This window comes from Microcaecilia unicolor, chromosome 2, assembly GCF_901765095.1.
Source record: "Microcaecilia unicolor chromosome 2, aMicUni1.1, whole genome shotgun sequence".
Classification (NCBI taxonomy): domain Eukaryota; kingdom Metazoa; phylum Chordata; class Amphibia; order Gymnophiona; family Siphonopidae; genus Microcaecilia; species Microcaecilia unicolor.
Window position 1 is genome coordinate 55,581,949 of NC_044032.1, and position 21,339 is coordinate 55,603,287.

Here is a 21,339-nt window from a genome sequence, read left to right on the forward strand (position 1 = left end):
GGAAATAGTATATGATATGAATAGGCAGCTTGGATAGGCCATCATTTTCTGTGTTTCTATATTTAAAGAAGCAGGAGCTGAGAGAAGGGGAGCTGATATTGTGGTTAGAAAAGTGGGCTGATAATCAGACAGGGAGGAAAAGGGGGTTGGGGCTAGCAAGAGGGGGTGATGCTAACGCTGAAATTGGGACGGAACAGGGTTAATGCTAATACTGAGGCTGGGAGAGGAAGGCTGATGCTGCAGGTGGAAGTGGGAGAAATGAGCAGACACTGGTAGACACTAGAAAGTGAGACGTAAGAGGAGGACAGATGGGGACAATCCTATAACTGTAAACCAAAGTTAGATGCAGTGATCTGTGTACACATTCTATTATGGCATCTGGGTGCCAAGATCCTGTTTATAGAATACCAGTGTAAATCAGCATCTATATTACTACAATTAAGTTCATCCATTTGTGCAATATCAATAGCAAGGTTAAATGTCTGCATCTAAATATGACAACTTATCACATGAATTACAGTATTCTATAAAAGGAAGTAGGAGCCTAAGTTCCTTTACAGAGTAGGTACCTACATGGTGCTCAGTTATAGAATTGCCCCCTTTATGTATTAGGGTTTGTGGATTTTGCTAGATTTTCAAATCAAAAGTACACATATACTTTCATTGTGATAATTACCCAAGGAAAACTATGCATCTAGATTTATACCTCTTGTTTGACAGGCATATGTTTTCTGAGTTAAAATGAGCACATCCTTATTCCTACTCCAGTCCTACCTCCTCAACCTGTGAGTAAATCTACACACAAACAGGCATGTAACTTTACTTTCAACATCTATGGGGTGTTCAATATATTCATGGCTCCTCTGGTCACTGTAATGCAGTCTTTTGGCATATTTATGCCAATGATATAAAAAGGCTAGTTGCTATAGATTCTATGCAATTGTAAGCTATTAATTAAATAGAAGAGAAACTGACCATACTTACCAACTAGCTACACAAACACAAATTAAAACATAACCCCCCCCCCCCCCCAAACCAAGGCTTTGTAGGAATACATATTCAAGTTGGCAATGTTTTGAAGATCCTAGGTGTCATTCTTAACAAACTGATGTTTCAATCACATGCATATCATCACTCATTCAAAAATGCTTCTCTAAAATGAAGACCATTTGTTTAATCCATTCATTCTTAGATTAAAAATCAGTATATATCTTGCTTCATGCATTAGTTCTAGGACATCTGGATTATTATAATTCTCTATTCCAAAGTCTTTGACAAACCGACTTGAAAAGATTACAATTAATACAGAATATCACAGTAAAATTAATCTTTGGAGCAAAGAGAAGAGATCATGTTACTCCTCTTCTCAAAAGTGGGCACTGATTACCAATTGCTTCACGGATTCCCTATAAGATATTGACATTAAAATATAAAATAAAAAGTTAACGTCTACCACTTTTTCTATCTAGGTTTTTAATACCATATATTATCTAGAACCTTGTGTTCCTGTAAGCAAAAAGTTCTAATGGGTCTTTCCTTCTGCCAGATAGGATTTGACACAACTCACTCTTCTATTTTCAGTGTTCTCAGTCCTTTATTATGGAACAAGTATCCATTTATATTTACATCTCTCTGTCCTTCAGTCTGTTCAAAATGCTTCTGCATTTTTATATTCCGCCAGTGTTTCTATGCTCATATTAGCCCTCTCCTCAAGTCACTTCATTGGCTCCTTATCCATTTCCGCATACAGTTCAAACTCCTTTTATTGACTTACAAGTGCATTCACTCTGCAGCTCCTCACTACCTCTCCATTCTTATCTCTTCCTAGGCTCCTCCCTGGGAACTCCGTTCATTACTGCTAACTCTAGACTTTGTTCCTTTTATCTTGCAGCACCATATACCTGGAATAGACACCCTGAGTCAGTACATCAAGCTCCATCTCTGACCATCTTCAAATCTAGGCTAAAAGCACCTTTTTGAGGCTGCTTTTAGCTCCAAATCCTTATTCAGTTGTTCAGTATCTAAATCTGCTTTGTAATTTCCAACTTAAGTTATTCCCTTATCCCTTATTTGTCCTGTTTGTCCTGATTAGATTGTAAGCTCTGTCAAGTATGGATTGTCTCTTCATGTTCAAGTGTACAACGCTGTGTACGTCTAACGCTATAGAAATTATAAATAGTAGTAGTAGTGAGTTCAAAAGTTTTTTTAAAAATTTCAAAAACATATATAAAATAAACTTTGAACCCTAATTAATATCTTAACAGAAGATGCAGGCAGATACAGACTTTGGATTTGGATGCACTATTACTGTTTGAATCTATCTACTTTTTTCTTCTTTTAATTTTTAGGAAACTATTTCTGAAGTTATCCAGCTTGAATGTGCAAATATGCTAGTATTCTGAACATGTACATGCATAAATGTTAGCACCTCCTTTATAGAATTGCCCACTTAGTGGACAATTTTAGAAAACCCCACTCCAGCCTGAAAAGCACTTATTGACCATGTTAACATTCATGCTAAGTAGGAATGTGTATTCATTTAAGGAAAAATATTCCATTTTAAAATGAATGTACAAAAATCTGAAATGAAATACTTAGGATCCAAATACCATTAGAAAATTGTCTCATGAGTCCTATGCCCTTCTCAGAGTGACAAGAAAGGGCCATATTCTATAACAGTGCATGTACATTTTGGAACGCCCACGAAATGCCCATTTCACCACCTATAACCACGCCTCTTTTTGGCTCCACTCATTAGAATTTAGGCGCTGTGTGTTACAGAATATGCTTAGTGAGTTATGCATATAAATTCTAATTAGTGCCAATTAATGCTCATTATTGCTTGTTTTTTTCTTTTTTTATTTTAATCAGACTAAAAAATCCACATCCTGCCAGTTCAGTTGTAGAACACTTTTTTTTTTTTTTAGCTGGATTGGTTTAATAATGACTCACGAGCACACCTACCTGAATGAGTTATTTTCAAAATTTGGGGGTCCTTCTAGAAAAGTACACTACATTTGGAATTAAGCACAAATTTTACCATGTGCTAAGCCCTGATTTAATATCCTGCTTATTTTCGAAGGAGAAGGGCGGCCATCTTCCGACACAAATTGGGAGATGGCCGGCCTTCTCCTAAAGTCGGCCAAATCGGTATAATCGAAAGCCGATTTTGGCCGGCTTCAACTGCTTTCCGTCGCAGGGCCGGTTAAAGTTCAAGAGGGCATGTCGGCAGTGTTGCAAAGGCGGGACGGGGGCATGGTTAAAAGATGGCCGGCTTCGGCCGATAATGAAAAAAAGAAGGCTGGCCCTGACGAGCATTTGGCCAGCTTTACTTGGTCCCTTTTTGTTCACGACCAAGCCTCGAAAAGGTGCCCGAACTGACCACTGGAGGGAATCGGGGATCACCTCTCCTTACTCCCCCAGTGGTCACCAACCTCCTCCCACCCAAACAAAAATTAAATACATTTTTTGCCAGCCTCAAATGTCATACCAAGCTCCCTGCTCCCTGGAGCAGTTTTAGTGGGTGCAGTGCACTTCAAGCAGGCGGACCTAGGCCCATTCCCCCCTATCTGTTACACTTGTGGTGGTAAATGGGAGCTGTCCAAACCCCCCCACCCAAAACCCACTGTACCCACATGTAGGTGCCCCCCTTCATCCATAAGGGCTATGGTAGTGGTGTACAGTTGTGGGTAGTGGGTTTTGGGGGCTCAGCACCCAAGGTAGGGGAGCTATGCAGCTGAGAGTAATTTGTGATGTCCACTGCAGTGCCCTCTAGGGTGCCCGGTTGGTGTCCTGGCATGTCAGGGGGGACCAGTGCACTACAAATGCTGGCTCCTTCCATGACCATTATCAGCAAAAACCAATGGCGGCCATCTCTAACGCCGGCAATCTCTAAGGGCAGACCAAATGTTGAGATTTGGCCGGCCCCGACCGTATTATCGAAACGGAAGATGGCCGGCCATCTTGTTTCGATAATACAGTCGGGTACACCACTTGACGGGGCCATCATTAGAGATGGCCGCCCTTATAGATGGCCGGCCCCATTCGATTATGCCCCTCCACGGCACCTTTGGGGCACTCCCTCTATTTTTTTAAATTGCAGATGGTGTGTTAATGTAAATATTAGCATGTGGTTCCTATATAATGTTCACATAGGACCACTTACCGCCTCCTAGTTAGGAGGCCCTAAGTGATCCCATGTTAATTATGTGTTAGCCAGGTAGGGTAAAGGGTAGTGGGGTTTAATATACTGTTTTTCTGTAGTACAATCAAAGCTGTTTATATTTATTATTTGCAGGTACTTTGTCCCTAGTGTGCTCACAATCTAAGCTTTTGTACCTGGGGCAATGGAGGGTTAAGTGACTTGCTCAGAGACACAGGAAGCTGCAGTGGGAATGAAACCTAATTCCCCGGGTTTTCAGCCCACTGCACTAACCATTAGGATACTCCCCCACTCCTCTGCTTAGCATATGCTAAGTAAAACACACTAGCTGGCTAATGCTTCTACACCTACTCTCTGCCCATGCTACACCTCCCCACAGAAAAATTCATAAAAATGCAGTGACAAACTGTTTAATGCATGGTTAACAGGCAAATCTACTGCACACCTTCTTAATGCATTTGTGCGGTAGCAGGTTACAATGTCCTAACCGTGCATTAATGCTTCACGCTTGTTAGTAAAGGGGCCCCCTTATTCTTACTAAAAGTAAAATGGATTGAACTGTGGAGAAATAAAGATGTTGGTATAACAACATTAGGATGAAAGAGAGGGTTCTGATTACCCCAACCAGAGTACAAAAAAAAAAAAGCACAAATGGGCCTTCAGGAGCAGGAGAATTGAAAGTACTTTATTAAGAAGACCCAACACTTTGGCATTTTTTTTTACCAATAGTATTTTCCTGTGTTGGCAGGACTTAGGCAGTTAACTTAATTTTACGTGCACATATTGATAATTTGATTGGGACAGTATTGTTATGTTCTGTTAGTGGCAGACCTGCATTGTTTAACAAGAAGTTCTGAAATCTCTTGTGTCCTGATGCAGGTGAATAGTCGCCGAAACACAGCCCATGTTGGGTCTTCTTAATAAAGAACTTTCTGTTGTCCTGCTCCTGAAGGCCCATTTGTGATTTTTTTTTATGCTCGGGATAACAACATTAACAGTAGTTGCATTCATTGTAGTCACCGTACTTTTATTTTTACTCAAAATATGTGTTAAGGGAATTAGAGCACGCTAAATGCTAAGAGCCCATAGGTGCAGAATGGGTAATTAGCACAGGATTAGCACGTGAGACCTTACCACTTACAAAATAGGTGGCGATAAATGGCTCACACGCTAATTTTAATTAGTGACCGTGCACTAATGGCAACATTAACATATGACAAGCAACAAAACAGTAATGCTTTACTATAAACACTGTGTTCAGTCTTACATACTCCAAAACGTTATATATGTGTAATGGTCTATTTTTTTTAAATTAGTTTTGCTATTCAACCCGCTCTGTTTTCTTCTTTCCATTCCTATTTAAACTTGTAGTTCTTTTCCTGTGTGTTATATGTTTCATTTTTAAATTTGTACACCGCTTTGAGCTATACACTAGCAAAGGCGTATAGCAAGTCTAAATAAATAAATAGGAAAAATAGGAAGGAAATGTCTCAGACTTCTGATGGGTGCCTTTATACTTTTCTACCCGTTCATATATCCATCCTAACCTTCCAACCTCCCTACTTTCACTCAAACATTATTTTTAATGAACATGTTCGAAAGAAACCTCTCATTTAAATTGTACTTAGATTCTCAGCTTAGTTTCATGGTATCCTTGACGTTGGAGACTGTTTCGTAGTTAACCAACTGCTGCATCAAGGGGGTTAAGACCATTTCCAAATTCCAACTGCTGAAAATACAAGGTTTGTGAGAAACATTAACATATGGCCATTAAATCAGAAAATGGAAAATTGGCCATTTTCCGGCCATGGTAAAAAGTATCCTTAGCATGTGAAAAAAAAACCATGAAAGGGTGTGCTAAGGCCACTTCTTGCTGCAGCTTAGTAAAAGGATCCCTTGTCATCTTATATGAATGCTCTGATATCACTTCAGTTTGACTTACAGAAAATAATATAATTAACTAGATTATAGACATTAATTGAAATATTTCAATTTCTCTTGAAGTCAACTATTTTATCAGAAGTCAAAAAAAGCAGTTGATATCTTTTTCACATCATGTTTAACATAGTTCAAAGTAATTGGAAAGATACTACATTAATGAATGTACTCCTTTTGATGGAGCATGGCTTATTTAATTAGGAGATATGAAGGCATCACAGCTGGAAAATTAAATATAATCATAACAATCATGATATTGGGAGTCTTTACAATTGTTTTCCATTTAAATTGAAAGATTAAGTCATCTTCAGTTTAATATCCATTGTATTTGTATTCCAGATTTGTTTTGAGTGTCATCCCAATATATGTATATATTTCAACTGTGCACCTTTATGAAGTTACCCCTTTTGATGCAGCTGTATTGGCAGCCATTGGATTGTTAGATATATTTTAAGCTTTGTATTTTTGTTTTTAAAAATGTTTTATGTCGATCTGCCTTCTTATTTGCAAGCTCAGTTCCAACTGCTGCAAGGTCTATCTCTTTGAATGAGTAGACAAAAAATTTTATTAGGCTTTCCCTCCACTAATACCGTTAGATTTCATGGGGTGCATACTGGTACATTATCCTTTCAGTCAGAATTAATGTGGAATTGTCTTCCTTTATTAATTATCTTTTATTTTGAAAATTGTTGAAAAGACAGTTTTATATGTCCTCCAATAAGCTGTCTATTCCTGCTTTTTTTTAAGGTATGTGGCTTACAATGCATTCATAAACCAAGTGTTGAAGTTTGTTTGTTTATTATTTATTTATTTTGTTGCATTTGTATCCCACATTATCCCACCTCTTTGCAGGCTCAATGTAGCTTACAATACATCATGGATAGTAGAAAAGAGAAAAGAGTAGTCAATTGATGTAACAGAAGGATTTTGGGTTACATGGTAATGCTGACCCATGAAGCCCTACACATGAACATCTTAAAATCTAACACTAGGTCATTATGAAGCTCACTCCTCTGCCTTCTGTGCACACACGCACACACACACACACACACACACACACTTAAAGGAAAACACAATCACATACAGAGACATCATTATACTCTGCCAAAACACAGACAGTAACAGATGACCAGAGGTCAGGAGCTCAGAACAATAGGATGAGGGGGAAGAGAAAGAGAGTGGGAAAGTCTAGAAGGGAGAGTATGTAGGCTATAAAGGACAGAGATAGTTAATTGGAGGAAAAAGAGAAGAACTGAAATTTAAGACAATCATGCAGACAAACCTTAAGCTATTCTCCAGCCACCATCACCAGGTTCCAAAAGACAGGAGAAGTTGTGATTTGTGTGTGATTTTTAGCAGGTGGAAATGCCAACATTCAGAATCACCACCTTCAGCCTCCATGGGTTCCCAAGATATACCCTGCACATTTATCTAGCAAAACTGCTCCACTACATCCCCAATATGTCTACTCCACTGACATAAATGAATACGTTGCCAGTACCTGTATATAATGCGAACTGCAAAATTGTCATTTATATGTGGATGGTATTTCCACATGCATATGCCAGCAAGCCACATAAGGTTTCAAAAATGGCCTCCTATATAATAAGCATGGGGTCTGACTTCATTTTCCTCAGTAGCATGGAAATATACTGCAAACAATGGGTACACAAATGCCATTTCAGTTCTTAGATCAGAATTAATTTTTCTTACCTTTATAATGTGGCATTCCAAGTATTTGATCTGTGAAATCAATAATAATTTGTATTATTTACCACATCATTATTAACTAGTTAAAGAGAAGATGTGCCATTAGGTAGATTATCACAAAGAGTAATTATCTATGACTAAATTGTTTTCTAATTTTACACTTTACAAGATACAAAAATCTTTCTGTAATTACATTATACAACCTTTGTTTTTCCATAACAATTACTTCCAATAACTTTGTTCATTTGCAGCTAATCTGTACCACCCACAATCAGTATTAAGAGTGCTATAAATGAGGAATAATGACATTTCAACATTTATATACTACACATATTTTATCTTATTTGCAGATTTTATATTATTTTACAGAATTTGTTAGTATTCATTCCTCACATAATATGGAAGTTTTGTTTTTTTTTAATTAAGAAATTACATTTATTGCAATATTAATATGCTAAGCTGTAACATTGACTCTGAGATTTGAAAGCTAGGGCAATTTACAGTAACTGTGATTTCCTTTTTCATACTTTTACAAAGCACTTTTTAATCATTTAACCATTGTCTGAAGTAGGAAACCAGTGAAATACTTTCATTGCACCTAAGGAAAAATATCCATAGGATACCCAGAGTCTGTAAGAGACTACTTAGAACTCTTATCTGAAGAAAAATAATAAGAAAAAGGCTTTCTGTGCTCCATGGACAATCCTCTTTGTAGGACCCCTCCACCTTCAAATCTCTTGATAGACTGAACCTTTGAATGTCCACTTCATCCTGGAACCAAGAAATCTACCTGAAACCTCTAACTTGATTGGTAAAGTTTGGAGATTGAAGTGATGCATTTTGCCTACCTGTTCTTAAGAATATTACAACTCATAATAGCTGTATTTCATTGTGAATTTTAGTAGAATAAAGAACTTTAGAGTGGCATTTTAGAAAGGACCTCCAACTTATAATATGGTTGTCCAAGTCTGTACATTGTGGGGCAAACACAGATTACACACTTTAGGGGTGTTATTGGGAGCATGATACTTAGTATATGTTATAGAAGAATGTGACTCTGCCACATTCTGGCATTAGACAATGTAGTGCCAGAAAATCAAATGTGTTCCCTATTATCTATAGACCCAAATTCATAATACCCAAATAATAACAGAACTAACTCCACACCCAAGGGTATTATAAAAATAGATTGCTTATTTATTTAGAAAAGCAGCAAGAACAAAATGAAATGGCAAGAATGAAGACAATGACGGTCTTATTATAAAAATAGTTCAGAGTAAATGTACATTACGCTAGACAGGCTTATAATTCAGCCACCTATCCCTATAGCACTACACAGAAGTACATAGCAATCATACAGCCTGAGTGTAGATGGTGAAGATGTCTAGCAGATGGCAGTGTGTTCCCCCGAAGGACCTCTTCAGGTGGCAAAGCAGGGGCTGCTCATGTGGAATGTCAGCAGCCACCTCCTTCGCCTCAGATATAAGCCACTTTATATAGAAATCACAAGCTGCAGCATTCTAAACTTGTTGTTGATTCCAAATAACTTTTTTTATCCCAAACGTTGTGGCTTGAGAGGCTACAATATTGTCTCACTAGCATCACGTTGAAGGGGTCACATAACAATGATCTGGGGTTTTATAAACAGTGGGCTTCTTTTACAAAGTTGTGCTAGTGATTCCCAAGTGGCAAATCCCATAGGATTGTAAAAGAAGGCCAATGTGCGGTGTCTTTCCAAACACAGCACCGCTCCGTCAGCAAAGGAAATTCTGATAGTCCTTTGCTGGTCTGGCTATGACAGTGCTGACAACAATATTGTTATTCTGGTACACTAGAACCCTTGGCAGCATTCTCTTGTCTGTATGTAAGGCTGAGGCTTATTAGACCACATCCCTCTGCATGAAAGATGAAATCAGCTAAAATCTGTATTTTAAAGTCAGGTTAGAAATACTGGATAGTGCCATGTGTTTATTCCCTTTTATATAGAAACAAACAGAACTGTATATAGTGCTTTATGCAGGGGCCCTTTGCCCTCACATTCCTTCCCTTTTCAAGGGGTTTGTCTCTAAAAGGAGCTGAGCTGCTTGAGCTAAAAATAAACAATAGTTTGTGTTTACTCATTCACAATAAATGTCATTAAAGTGTTTCAAACATTAATAAAGCATCGCTAAGAATGTTAGACTACATTCATGCACCTGGGCTTAATAAATGTGTAATAGACAGCATTGTAATCAAGCTTCAAAGAACATTTTAAAATATTAATAGGCATACAAGCTTGAAAACATACAATACTTGAACACATGATTATGCAGTGAAGCAAAGCACTTTAAATTGCATGCAATGATGATCATCAAAGAATGTGGTTACATAAGTATATAAGTATTGCCACACTGGGACAAAGGGTCCATCAAGCCCAGCATCCTGTTTCCAACAGTGGCCAATCCAGGTCACAAATTCCTGGCAAGATCCCAAAAAAGCTCAATACATTTTATGCTGCTTATCCCAGAAATAAACAGTGGATTTTACCCAGGTCAATTTAATAATGGTCTATGGACTTTTCCTTTTCCTTGCAGCTACTCCTCTAAGTTTTTTTTTTCACCGTTCTACTCATTTTATCATAGTCTCCTATTGGATTTCCTTTGTATACTTACTCCCAAACTAATATCAAATCTGACCATATTATGATCACTTTTATCAAGTGGCCCCATCATCATTACCTCCCTCACAAGATCATGTACTCCACTAAGGACTAGGATCACTAATCTGTAATTTCGTGGATCACATCTGGAACCCTTCTTAAAAATTGGTGATATATTGGCCACCCTCCAATCTTCCAGTACCATGTTTGATTTTAAAGATAAATTACATATTACTAACAATAGTTCTGCAAGTTCATTTTTCAATTCTATCAATATTCTGGGATGAATACCATCCAGTCCTGACAATTTGTCAAATTGCCCCATTACATCTTCCATAATCAAAGATCTCCTTGAATCTAGTGACCTTGGCCTGCTATTCATATCAGAAACCTGGCTTACAGAAGTAGAAAGCCTGGATCTACCTCACCTTCTACCCCCTGGCTACAATATTTTACACTCCTTAAGAAGGGGTAAAAGAGGGAGCGGTCTTGCATTCATCTAAAAAAGCTTCTTTCAGGATGCCCTAGTCACATCCTACCTTTCTCCAGAACTAGAATATATGTTACTCACTTTAGCAGATGACTCTGCCGAATCAGGCCAGATTGGCCTTCATTTCGCTTACCATCCGCCATGACCCTAGCCTAAGTTTGAGCAATCCTGTTAGTTGAGGTCATTCTAGTGACTCCTTCTTGCTTCTCCAGGCTGGTTATATTAGGGGACTTAAATTTACACCTAGAGAATGATGATGACACAAATGTCAGGAACTTCAAAACATTCTTAGAAACAAGTGGATTCTACCTACCATGGATCCTCAACTTCATTAACTCTCTTCCTAACAACTTAGTGGGATCATTCAACTGGGATCCCTTCCTATGGTCAAATCACCTCAAACTCAAATTCACCCTAGATATTTCTTTCTTGCACCCATCCAAGCATAAACTCCATAAAGTGACATCCACCAGAGGAAAAATAGATGAGACCACCTTCTGGTTCAATCTAAATATCTCTATCACCTCATGCACCTCAAACAATGAAGCACTCAAATCACTCTGGAACACTAACGTGAATCTGATAATAGAGAAAATTGCGCCTATCAGGACCAAAAAAGGTTTACACAACCAAAATGTCCCTATGGTACATGGAGGAGATAGGTAAGTTAAAAAGGGAATTCCAATGTCTTGAAAAACACTGGAGAATAAGCCACTCTTCTTCTTTTTCTTCTGCTAAACTTAACTAGAGGCTTGCCTTTTGCCATTACAACAGTGGCGTACCAAGGGGGGACGGTGGGTGCGGTCCGCCCTGGGTGCACGCTGCTGGGGGGGTGCCGCAAGCCTGTCTGCTATGTTTGTTCTGTGCTCCCTCTGCCCCAGAACAGGTTACTTCCTGTTCCGGGGCAGAGGGAGCATGGAAATGAACGAAGAGGACAGGCGCGCAGCACCCCCCCCCCCCCCAGCGGCGTGCACCCAGGAGGGGTTCTTTCGCCGGGGGGGGGGGTCGTGCTGCACCCGGGGGTCATGGCGCATCGGCGATCCACCCCAGGTGTCAGCCCCCCTAGGAACGCCACTGCATTACAAATCTAAGGTTACCATGGCAAAACAATCCTGTTATAGCAGCTTAATAGGCCAAGACACTGTGATCTTGCCCAGATAGTAACAAGTGGGATGGACGCTGTACAGAACTGGGCCCTTGCAAATAAACTAAAATTGAATGTTATAAAAACCAAGATTCTGTGGTTCCACAACCCTGGGATAGAAGTTCCCTCTTCAATAAAATTATATGATTGTAGATCAATTGCTGGAGAACTTGATGTAATCCTTGACTCTACTCTATCCTTCTTGTCCCACATCTCTGGAAGAAAACATTGTTCAAAAAGAGACAGCTAAGACTTGTTCAATCGATCTTTGACCAGAAACCCTTTGCCTTGCTCATTCAGATGTTGATCCTGCCACACCCTGACTATTGCAACATCATATTTCTTGGAATTAAGTCCCAATACCTCAAGAGGTTACAGACAATACAAAATACAGCAGCAGAGCTGATCTTCAGACTAAAAAGATACAACAGTATTTCACCATACTTTTCTAAACTGCATTGGCTCCCCATGGCCAGGAGAATTATGTTCAAAGCTGCTTGTATAGTCTTTCATGTACTATATGGCCTCACATCTAGTCTCATAATTAAGGTATCAGCATTATAATTAGCCCAATCAATGAGAGGAAAGAGAGGAAGGAGAAAGAGGGGCGAAGGATCAATTGTACTTCGCCCCTCTTTCTCCTTCCTCTCTTTCCTCTCTCTTTTCTTTTTCCTCCCTGCTGCTCTTCTTTTTAAGTTTTGTATTTATTCTCCCCTTCCCTCTTGCCATCAACTGTCATTGTAATTCTCTTCTAAGTTCATTGTAAGCCGCTTTGGGGCTGCGTTCCGTGGCAAAAGGCGGGGTATAAGTGATCTAAAATAAATAACTAAATAAACTAGATTCCAGAAAGTCTTTAACTCTCTTTCCCCAGTATTAGGAACCACTCTATGGAACTCACTTCCCAAGGGCGTTAGAATGGACTGTAACTACCAAAGCTTCAGGAAGAACTTAAAAACCTCTTTGTCCCCACAGTCAAACAAATGACTGCTCAACTCCAAAGACCTCTCTAGATTCTTGAGACTCTTACAAAGTTGATTTTTTTCTTCTGTTTTTCCTTCATTGACCATAGGCTTATCTTTTTACTTGTTACATATTAGCATCTTGATGTAAATTGCACTAGTTGCAAGCTAGCATTTAATTGTTGTAAACCGCACTGAACCCATTTATCTGTAATAACACAATGCAATGAAGCAAGGAGTGTGTAAATATGTATGTGTTATACAACTGAGGTTTGCTGTGTAAGCAGTGCCGGCGTTGGGGGGTGGGGGGCAAAAAGGGCAGCTGCCCTGGGCCCTACAGCAACAGGGGGCCCGCAGTCCAGGCATCTCTTCCTCTTCCATTCCTAATTGACACTGATTAGAATTTAGGCACAGACGTCACTAAGTGTATTCTGGAACCATGTGCACTGAACTTCTAATGCACGCAGGTGAAAAGGGGTGTAATTATGGGAGGGGAAATGGAATTCCGTGGGCATTCCAAAATGTATGTGTCTAGTTATATAATATGGCCGTGCGCCTAAATCTACATGCTGGGATTCATGCCATGTTTTTGTTGGTGTAAATAGATGTGCGTAGATTTCGGCGCTGAAATATCAACTAAATATATTCTATAATTGGTGCCTAAATCTAGGCACCAATTATATAATGTACTTGGCACTGAATTCAGCAACAATTTTTCAGGTACCATATATAGAATATCCTCCTTAAGGGCTTAATATTGGCACTTAACTAGCTAAGTGCCAACTTCACCTCGGAATGCACACAAAATAGCCAATTACAGCTTAGGCCAGTGGTTCCCAAGCCTAGTCCTGGAGGCTCCCAAGCCTAGTCCTGGAGGCTCCTTAGCCAATTAGGTTTTCAGGATATCCACAATGAATATTCATGAGATTGATTTCTATACCAAGGAGACAGTGCATGCAAATCTCTCTCATGAATATTCATTGTGGATATCCTGAAAACCTGACTGGCTGGGGAGCCTCCAGGAGCAGGTTTGGGAACCACTCAGGTGCAAACCATGCATTTTCAGCAACACTATCTGATTAAGTGTTGCTGAATAAGCCCTGTTAGCCCCAAGCAAATAATTTAAATATCCAGGAGCCATTTCTGGCCATTTAAATCACTAGTAATCATTTCTATGGGGATTCTATATAAGTTGCCTAAATAATAAGCGCAGAAAACATTTTCGCCTAAGTGTATTCCATAAACGGCGCCTAGATTTAGGCACGGTATATAGAATACACTTAGTTGATATACCAGTGCCTAAAACTACATGCATCCATTTACATCAACGGAAACGTAGCATAAATCTGCTGCGTAGATGTAGGTGCACAAGGCCATATTCTATAACTGCACATGCAAATTTCAGAATGCCCAGAAAACACCCATTTTCCTGCCCATAATCATGCCCCTTTTTTGTCTGCATGCATTGGAAATTAGGCACAGTGCATTACAGAATACACTTAGCGAGAGTTGAACATATAAATTCTAACTTTTGCCAATTTGTGCTCCTTATTGCTTGTTAAGTGCAGTTATCAATGCTAATTAGCTTGTTAAACCAATTAAGTTACACATGTTGTTATAGAATCTGCCTGGATTTTGGTGCACATCTCTAGGCACGCTATATAGAATCTGAGGGTATATGCAGGTATTTTCTCTGCTCCTTGTGAGCTTACAATCTAAGTTTTTGTACCTGAGACAATGGAGGATTAAGCGGCTTGCCCAGGGTCACAAGGAGCTGCAGTGAGAATCAACTCCAGTTCCCAAGATCTTAGCCCACTGCACTAACCATTAGGCTACACCTTGTTGAGTCTATTTTTTTCATGCATGTGCAAAACTTTATTAGTAGCCCATTAAGCAACACTTTAACATGTGCATCACATATTTTTCAGAGTATATACAACACAAGATTTAAAGGGCCCTGCTTACTAAGCCATGTTATAGGCACATTAGCACGTTAACTGTGTATGTGCCTACAATATCCCTATAGGCACCTACACAGTTAGCTTGCGCGCTAAATTGTAGGCAGGTTAAAAACGCTAATGCGCCTTAGTGCACCTTAGGAGTAGAGGAGTGGTCTAGTGGTTAGAGCATCAGTCTTGACATCCTGAGGTGCCTGGTTCAAATCCTAGTGCTGCTGTTTGTGATCTTGGGCAAGTCACTTAATCCTCCATTGCCACAGGTACACAATTAGATTGTGAGCCCTCCAGGGACAGAGAAACACCCAGTGTACCCAACTGCAACTCAATTTGAGCTGCTACTGAAAAAGGTGTGAGCAAAATCTAAATAAATAAAAAATTGTAAACAGGGCCCTTAGTAGGTGTTAATATTTGATAAAATCTAATATTTCAATATTTTCATACTTTAGAATAGCTGGCTTTGCTGTAGTAGACTGTGCTTTCTAGAAAACTGGAATTGATTTAAGGTAGTAACCCTCATTTTCAACTCATCTCATCAAACTTATTTTATTTATATGTACAGTTTTCTTTCATAAACACTACTTTGTGGCATCCTTTGCTGACAGTCAGTAGGTGAGATGATTTCAATATCTCAGTCTCTTGGAAACAGAAATGCTTTTACACAGGATTTGCCAACATTAAGGCTAATTCTCTGGAAATGTTTTATCATAACACAGACCCTTTTCCAGATCTCATAGCTATACTGTAACAGTCTAAAGCTTAGTGGGGACATGATGGTTGTTTTCCCGTATCCTTAATTAGATGAATATAGAATTAAAGAAGGGATGAACAATTTTCCTTGTATTCTATTATATTTTAAGGCACCCAGAATGCAGCCAAACCTCTAGCAATTACAAAAGATTGTTAGATTTTAATATGTTATATTGAAGACAGTGGAGTTACAGGAGGTGGTATGCTTAAGCTGGTCAACAATTAAAACATAAGTTTTAAGATCACTTGAGACACCAGCACTGTTCCTTTCTGCTGATGAATCTTTGTGTGACTACGGGGAAGTGATTTTATAGTGCTTTACCTTTTCAACTTCTATCAATATGTGGCACCCTGTACACTTGTTGGTAGCTGCAGTGTCAACTCCTAGTAGAATCTGCTAAAATCAATGGAGCTGAAATGATTAGCAATGGCAAATTCTGGTAATAGCAGCAGAATACTAGAGACCTTGATAGAGCCCATGTTTTCCCTGTACAGTAAATGCAGGGGGGTTAAATGTACTCATGTAAGTGCACACAGAATAACAAGGAGACTGTATTTCTTCCCCTTTCCATCTTGGAATGATTTTGTGTTCATCGGAACTAAGGATGCATGGCTCCTGAAATTTAAATTTGTAAAGCAATCCTGTTTCCACAAAACATACAATGTAATGCCGTGTTTTGCTTGTGTTGCAAAATAAATTGTATGGTTACACTATTAATTTGCTTGCATTTCTTCTTTCAGTGCCTACTGCTACCCCTCAGAATGTCTCATTGGAAGTGGTTAACTCAAGAGTAAGTCAAAGAACAAACTACACACCATTTTATCTGTTTGTATAATTCCAGAAAACATTCCTTAATATGTGGACTGTTATATAACCAATGAATTATCTGGCTTAGGAGCCTTGCAGCCACACAAAGTTTTAAATGTCTACATAACGTAAAAATTGTTCTCAATTTGCTGGAATATTGTGCTCTGCTGTAAGAGCTTCTTTGGCTGTACTCTGCGTGAGCTCTGCCCAGGGCGGACACAGAACATGTGCCTGTAAAAATTTCAGGAGCTGCTGCCCAGCGTTGCTCTTCTCCTGCCTCCAAATTCAAAAGGACTCCTTGTGCATTTCGAATTCCTCTCTCCTCCTCCCTTGCTCCTCCCCTTCTTTCCTGCCCCCTCCCCTTGCTACCCCTTGTTTCCCTCCCACTATTACCTCTGCTCTCTAGCTGGCCCTCCCTGTACCCCCCCCCACCCTGCTGTCTTCGGTGGCCTTCAGCTCGGTTGTGGGCGGCCCCCCTTAAATGGGTGTGCCTGGTTCTTTCCTTAATATGTGGACTGTTATATAACCAATGAATTATCTAGCTTAGAGGCCCTTTTACTAAAGGGTTGGCGCACGGTAACAGGCTTCTCACGTTGCCCATCCACCCTTTCAGAACTACTGCTGGGCTACTGCAGCGCTCTATTCTATAACTTGTGTGTCCAAAATGTTATAAATTCACTCAGATGCTCAACTCTCACAAAATTGTGTACTATCCAGAACCTCAGTGGCAACTGTTCTCACATGAGCAATCAGCTCATGACTCGCCTATCTCTTCATCGGAGAAAGCACTTTTATTATTTTTATACCTAATATTTTGTCATTATAACTTTATGTTATCAATATCAAATGATTAAATTAAATGTTGAAATCAACTTAGCTTTTATCCAATATCCAGATCCGCTGCCTACACGGACCATGTTTCGCTAGGAATGAAACCCCAGCTGCATCAGGGTACGGACCTGAAATACAAAACTTCCAATTAAAATTTTAATGGTGAAATGCCTTAACATATGCAATATTTCTTTACTAATCTCCTCATCTACTTGAACATTGAATGCCATTCACTTCTAAAAGTGTCTTACAAAATGGCTGCACCGGCCAATACCCTTTAGATAATTGTAATAGTTTGGCTAGAGAACCAATCACAGTATCTTTTCACATTAAGGAGGTCTAGTCTAATTTTATGTTCAGACCCCTTCAGACCATGTTTAGAGTAAATATCAACCTTCTTTCTTTATAACTGAGTAATTGCATGGGATCCCTCCTTTCACTCCCAACTCAATTTTATCTATGATTCTTCAACACATATCAGCAAGAGAATGATTTTTACTGAGCCAATGTTGCACCAAAGGCGCTGTAGTGACTCCATTGTTAATGTGTGACTTATGTTCAGTAAGTTTATGTTTAATAGCCCTGACAGACCTTCCCACATAAACTAAGTTTCATGGACAAATAATCACATATACAATATTAATGATATTACATGTAGTATAATGACTAGAATAAACTTTGTGGGTAGATCCAGGAAGCATCCACTGACTGCCCTCTATGGTAAACTTCGTGCAATATCAAAGGGGGCATGGCATGAAGAGCATGAATAGGTAATGGGCGTTCTCAGAATTTTGGCGCGATGTTATACAGAGTGAGGCAAAAAAAAGTAATTCCTTAAGGGTTGGGTTTTTTTTGCTGTTTTCTCAGCAACTTGGAATTTCAATGTGAAATTTTACAGCTTCATTTGTTGTTACTGTCCACATTTATGTGCTGAGTGGAATGAGATTATCTTCAAACAGAGCAAAGTTACGCATTCTTTTAGTGTGACCACCCTGTGATTTTCACGCGTTCAAAAATATTTGTGTTGTTAAACTACCATTATTTGAAAAAAGGGTACTCGCTTACTGTTAATGACATCACAGTGAAGTAAACTTTTATCTGGAAAACAATATTGGAGGCCTATCAAAAGCTCTACTGAAAGTCACTAAGAATCGCTGAACTCAAGGAAACATTGCAAATGACCTGGAATAGCCTGCCGCAGGGATCAACTAAAAACTGACTGAAGGCCTGTGTTTAAGCTGGGGGTGGACACTTTGAGCATTCACAGTGACCGTGAAATTCATACACATTGTTAATTGTATCATTTGAATGAAATTATTTTATGGTCCTTAGCTTATCAGCATGTCTTTTCGGCCTCCCTGATATTGACCTCTTTTTTGCAGTAACTACTGCTGCATCAGGGGATTAGAGACCATCAATTGATCGTGCTTGGGTCCTTTTTACTGTGCTCTGAATAAAGTGTGAATAATCTATATCTTCTGTAGTGGTTTGTCCTTTTGGCCAGCCTCTACTCTTTTCCTGCTTGCAGAGCATGGGAATATCATGGGCATTTTGTCTAACAACACATGCAACTTATAGAATAATATAGGTTGTTTGCATGGCATGGACATGCCCCCTTATGCCTGCTATTGACTTGGCATAAGTAGCCACACCTACATTTTAGTGTTCCAGTGCCACCCTACAACTTTATTCTATAATGGCTTAGGGTGCACCTGTTATAGAATCAGTGCCAAGTGCGGCTTTTTATGGCACCTACTTGAGGGCACTAAGTTATAGAATTGTCATCTATGCCACTTATTGTTAAGCTATTCATCCCCTACTTTCCCATCCCTTCCCTTTTGTTTCTCTTAACTTATAAAGGTCATGGGTGTTCCTAAAAATTACACGCACTGTTATAGAATATGCCCATTCTGTGCCTAAATTAGACATGGGCATTTACACCAGGTTTCAGTTGACATAAATGGTTGTGCCTAAATTTTAGTTGTGGGGACAGACACTAACCTGCAGATTCTATATAGTGTGCTTAGATTTAGGTGCCAAAATCGGTGCAGATTTTCTAACACCGCGCATAACTTTATTGGCTTAACAAGCTAATGAGTGCTGATACCAGCACTTAACAAACAATAATGAGCATTAATTGGCATTGATAAGAATTTAGGTGCACAACTCGCAAAGTGTATTCTGTAACGATGTGCACTGAACTTCTAACAAATGGAGGCAAAAAAGGGCTTGGTTATAGGTGGGGAAATGGGCATTTCATGAGCGTTCCAAAATGTAGGCGTGTAGTAATAGAATATGGCTCAGTGTGCCCAAATCTACGTGCTTAGATTTACAGCAGGTTTTCATTGGCATAAATGGAAGCATGCAGATATTTGTGCTAAAACATCAACTAAGCATATTCTATAATTGGCGACTAAATCTAGGTACCGATTATAGAATACGTTTAGTCGGCACTGATTTCAGTGCTGATTTTTTAGGTGCCACATATAGAATCTCCTCCTATATGCAGAAAAAAAAGGTTTACTGCAAAACAAATTGAAGCATTATTCAGCTAGCACTTTCACATTAACAAGCATTAACTGATCATTGTTTCCGCATTAACATTTTTCAGGTAATGCGTGCTAATGCAGACATTAACGCACGACCTAACCTGAAAAAATATAACTGAAAAATGCCTGTATTATTGCATTAGAAATAGGCTTAGCGCAAGGGAAAGTCCCACATTAAAAATGTGCTAAGCCTATTTTCTAACACATTTTAGTAAAAGAGCCCCTAAATAAATAAATAAATGAAATACATTAAAATAATACTGCATGAATTGTACATTTGAGATTGTTCACTCTGACTTAAAGGTGCCAACTCAATCAACATCACCCACACAATTTATTTGGCAGCAAATACTTATAATTTGTAGTGGGCTTCCAACAGAGCACATTCCTCTACAACTGTGCCTTTATGTTTAAATCTTTTTATCAATATAAATTAAGTTGTTAAATGCACTGCTGTATTGAAATAAATAGTAAATAATTCCAGCTTTTGTGACATACATTCAATTAGAAAATTTATGCAAAATTCATGAGCATGAAAATTGCCTTCTTCGTGATTTTATTTAGTAGTACCAATAACAGACCATTATAATAGCTTAAAACATCTTACCCTGATACTGAGCCAATGATGGTCAGGATTTTTTAAAAAGCTGACTGCAGTACATAAAAAAAAAATCTGCTATTCAGCAGTAATATACTTATAGTACCTGCTATTATCCAAAGTCAGCACAAATGGTCAGTGGCGTAGGAAGGGGGGGCGGTGGGGCGGTCCGCCCCGGGTGCACGCCGCTGGGGGGTGTCGGCGCCTCGCTGGTTCCTTGCTCTCTCTGCCCCAGAACAGGTTACTTCCTGTTCCGGGGCAGAGCGAGCAGGGAACCAGCGAGGCGCCGACACCCCCCCCAGCGGCGTGCTCTCGGCGGATTGGCCCGCCCACCCGCCCCTCACCGCCTTCCAGGTATGTTTTCGCGGGCGGGGCGGGGGGGTGTTGCGCTACAGAGGGGGGAGGGTGCATCGTGCTGTACCCGGGGGGGGGGGGGGGTGCGGGGTGTCAGCTGCCCTCGCGACGCCACTGCAAATGGTTGTCTATCCATTTGCGATGATAAACCAATAATTGAATAGCTATCCAGATACAGTTTAAACAAAGCTATCGCCTCTAAAGAGGCAATTCTATAACTGGGCTTCTCCAATTAGGTGCACGGTAGGAGCCTATTCTGTAACACTCCCTGACAGCAGTATGCAGGTCCCTGGAGCAGTTTTAGACGGTGCAGTGCACTTCAGGCAGGTGGACCCAGGCCCACCCCCCTACCTTTTACACTTGTGGTGGTAAATGTGAGCCCTTCAAAACCCACCAGAAATCCACTGTACCCACATGTAGGTTCCCCACGACACCCCTTAGGGCTCTGAGTTT

General features: G+C 39.6%; 1 protein-coding gene across 1 annotated transcript in view; it reads left to right on the forward strand.

The window, feature by feature from the left end:
- Positions 1-21,339, forward strand: part of DCC (DCC netrin 1 receptor) — a 1,295,383-nt gene that overhangs the window by 836,148 nt on the left and 437,896 nt on the right. Inside the window, exon 12 of the mRNA XM_030191909.1 lies at positions 16,488-16,537. Within this exon, the coding sequence (XP_030047769.1) occupies positions 16,488-16,537 (50 nt within the window). The remainder of the gene's footprint in view (positions 1-16,487; positions 16,538-21,339) is intronic.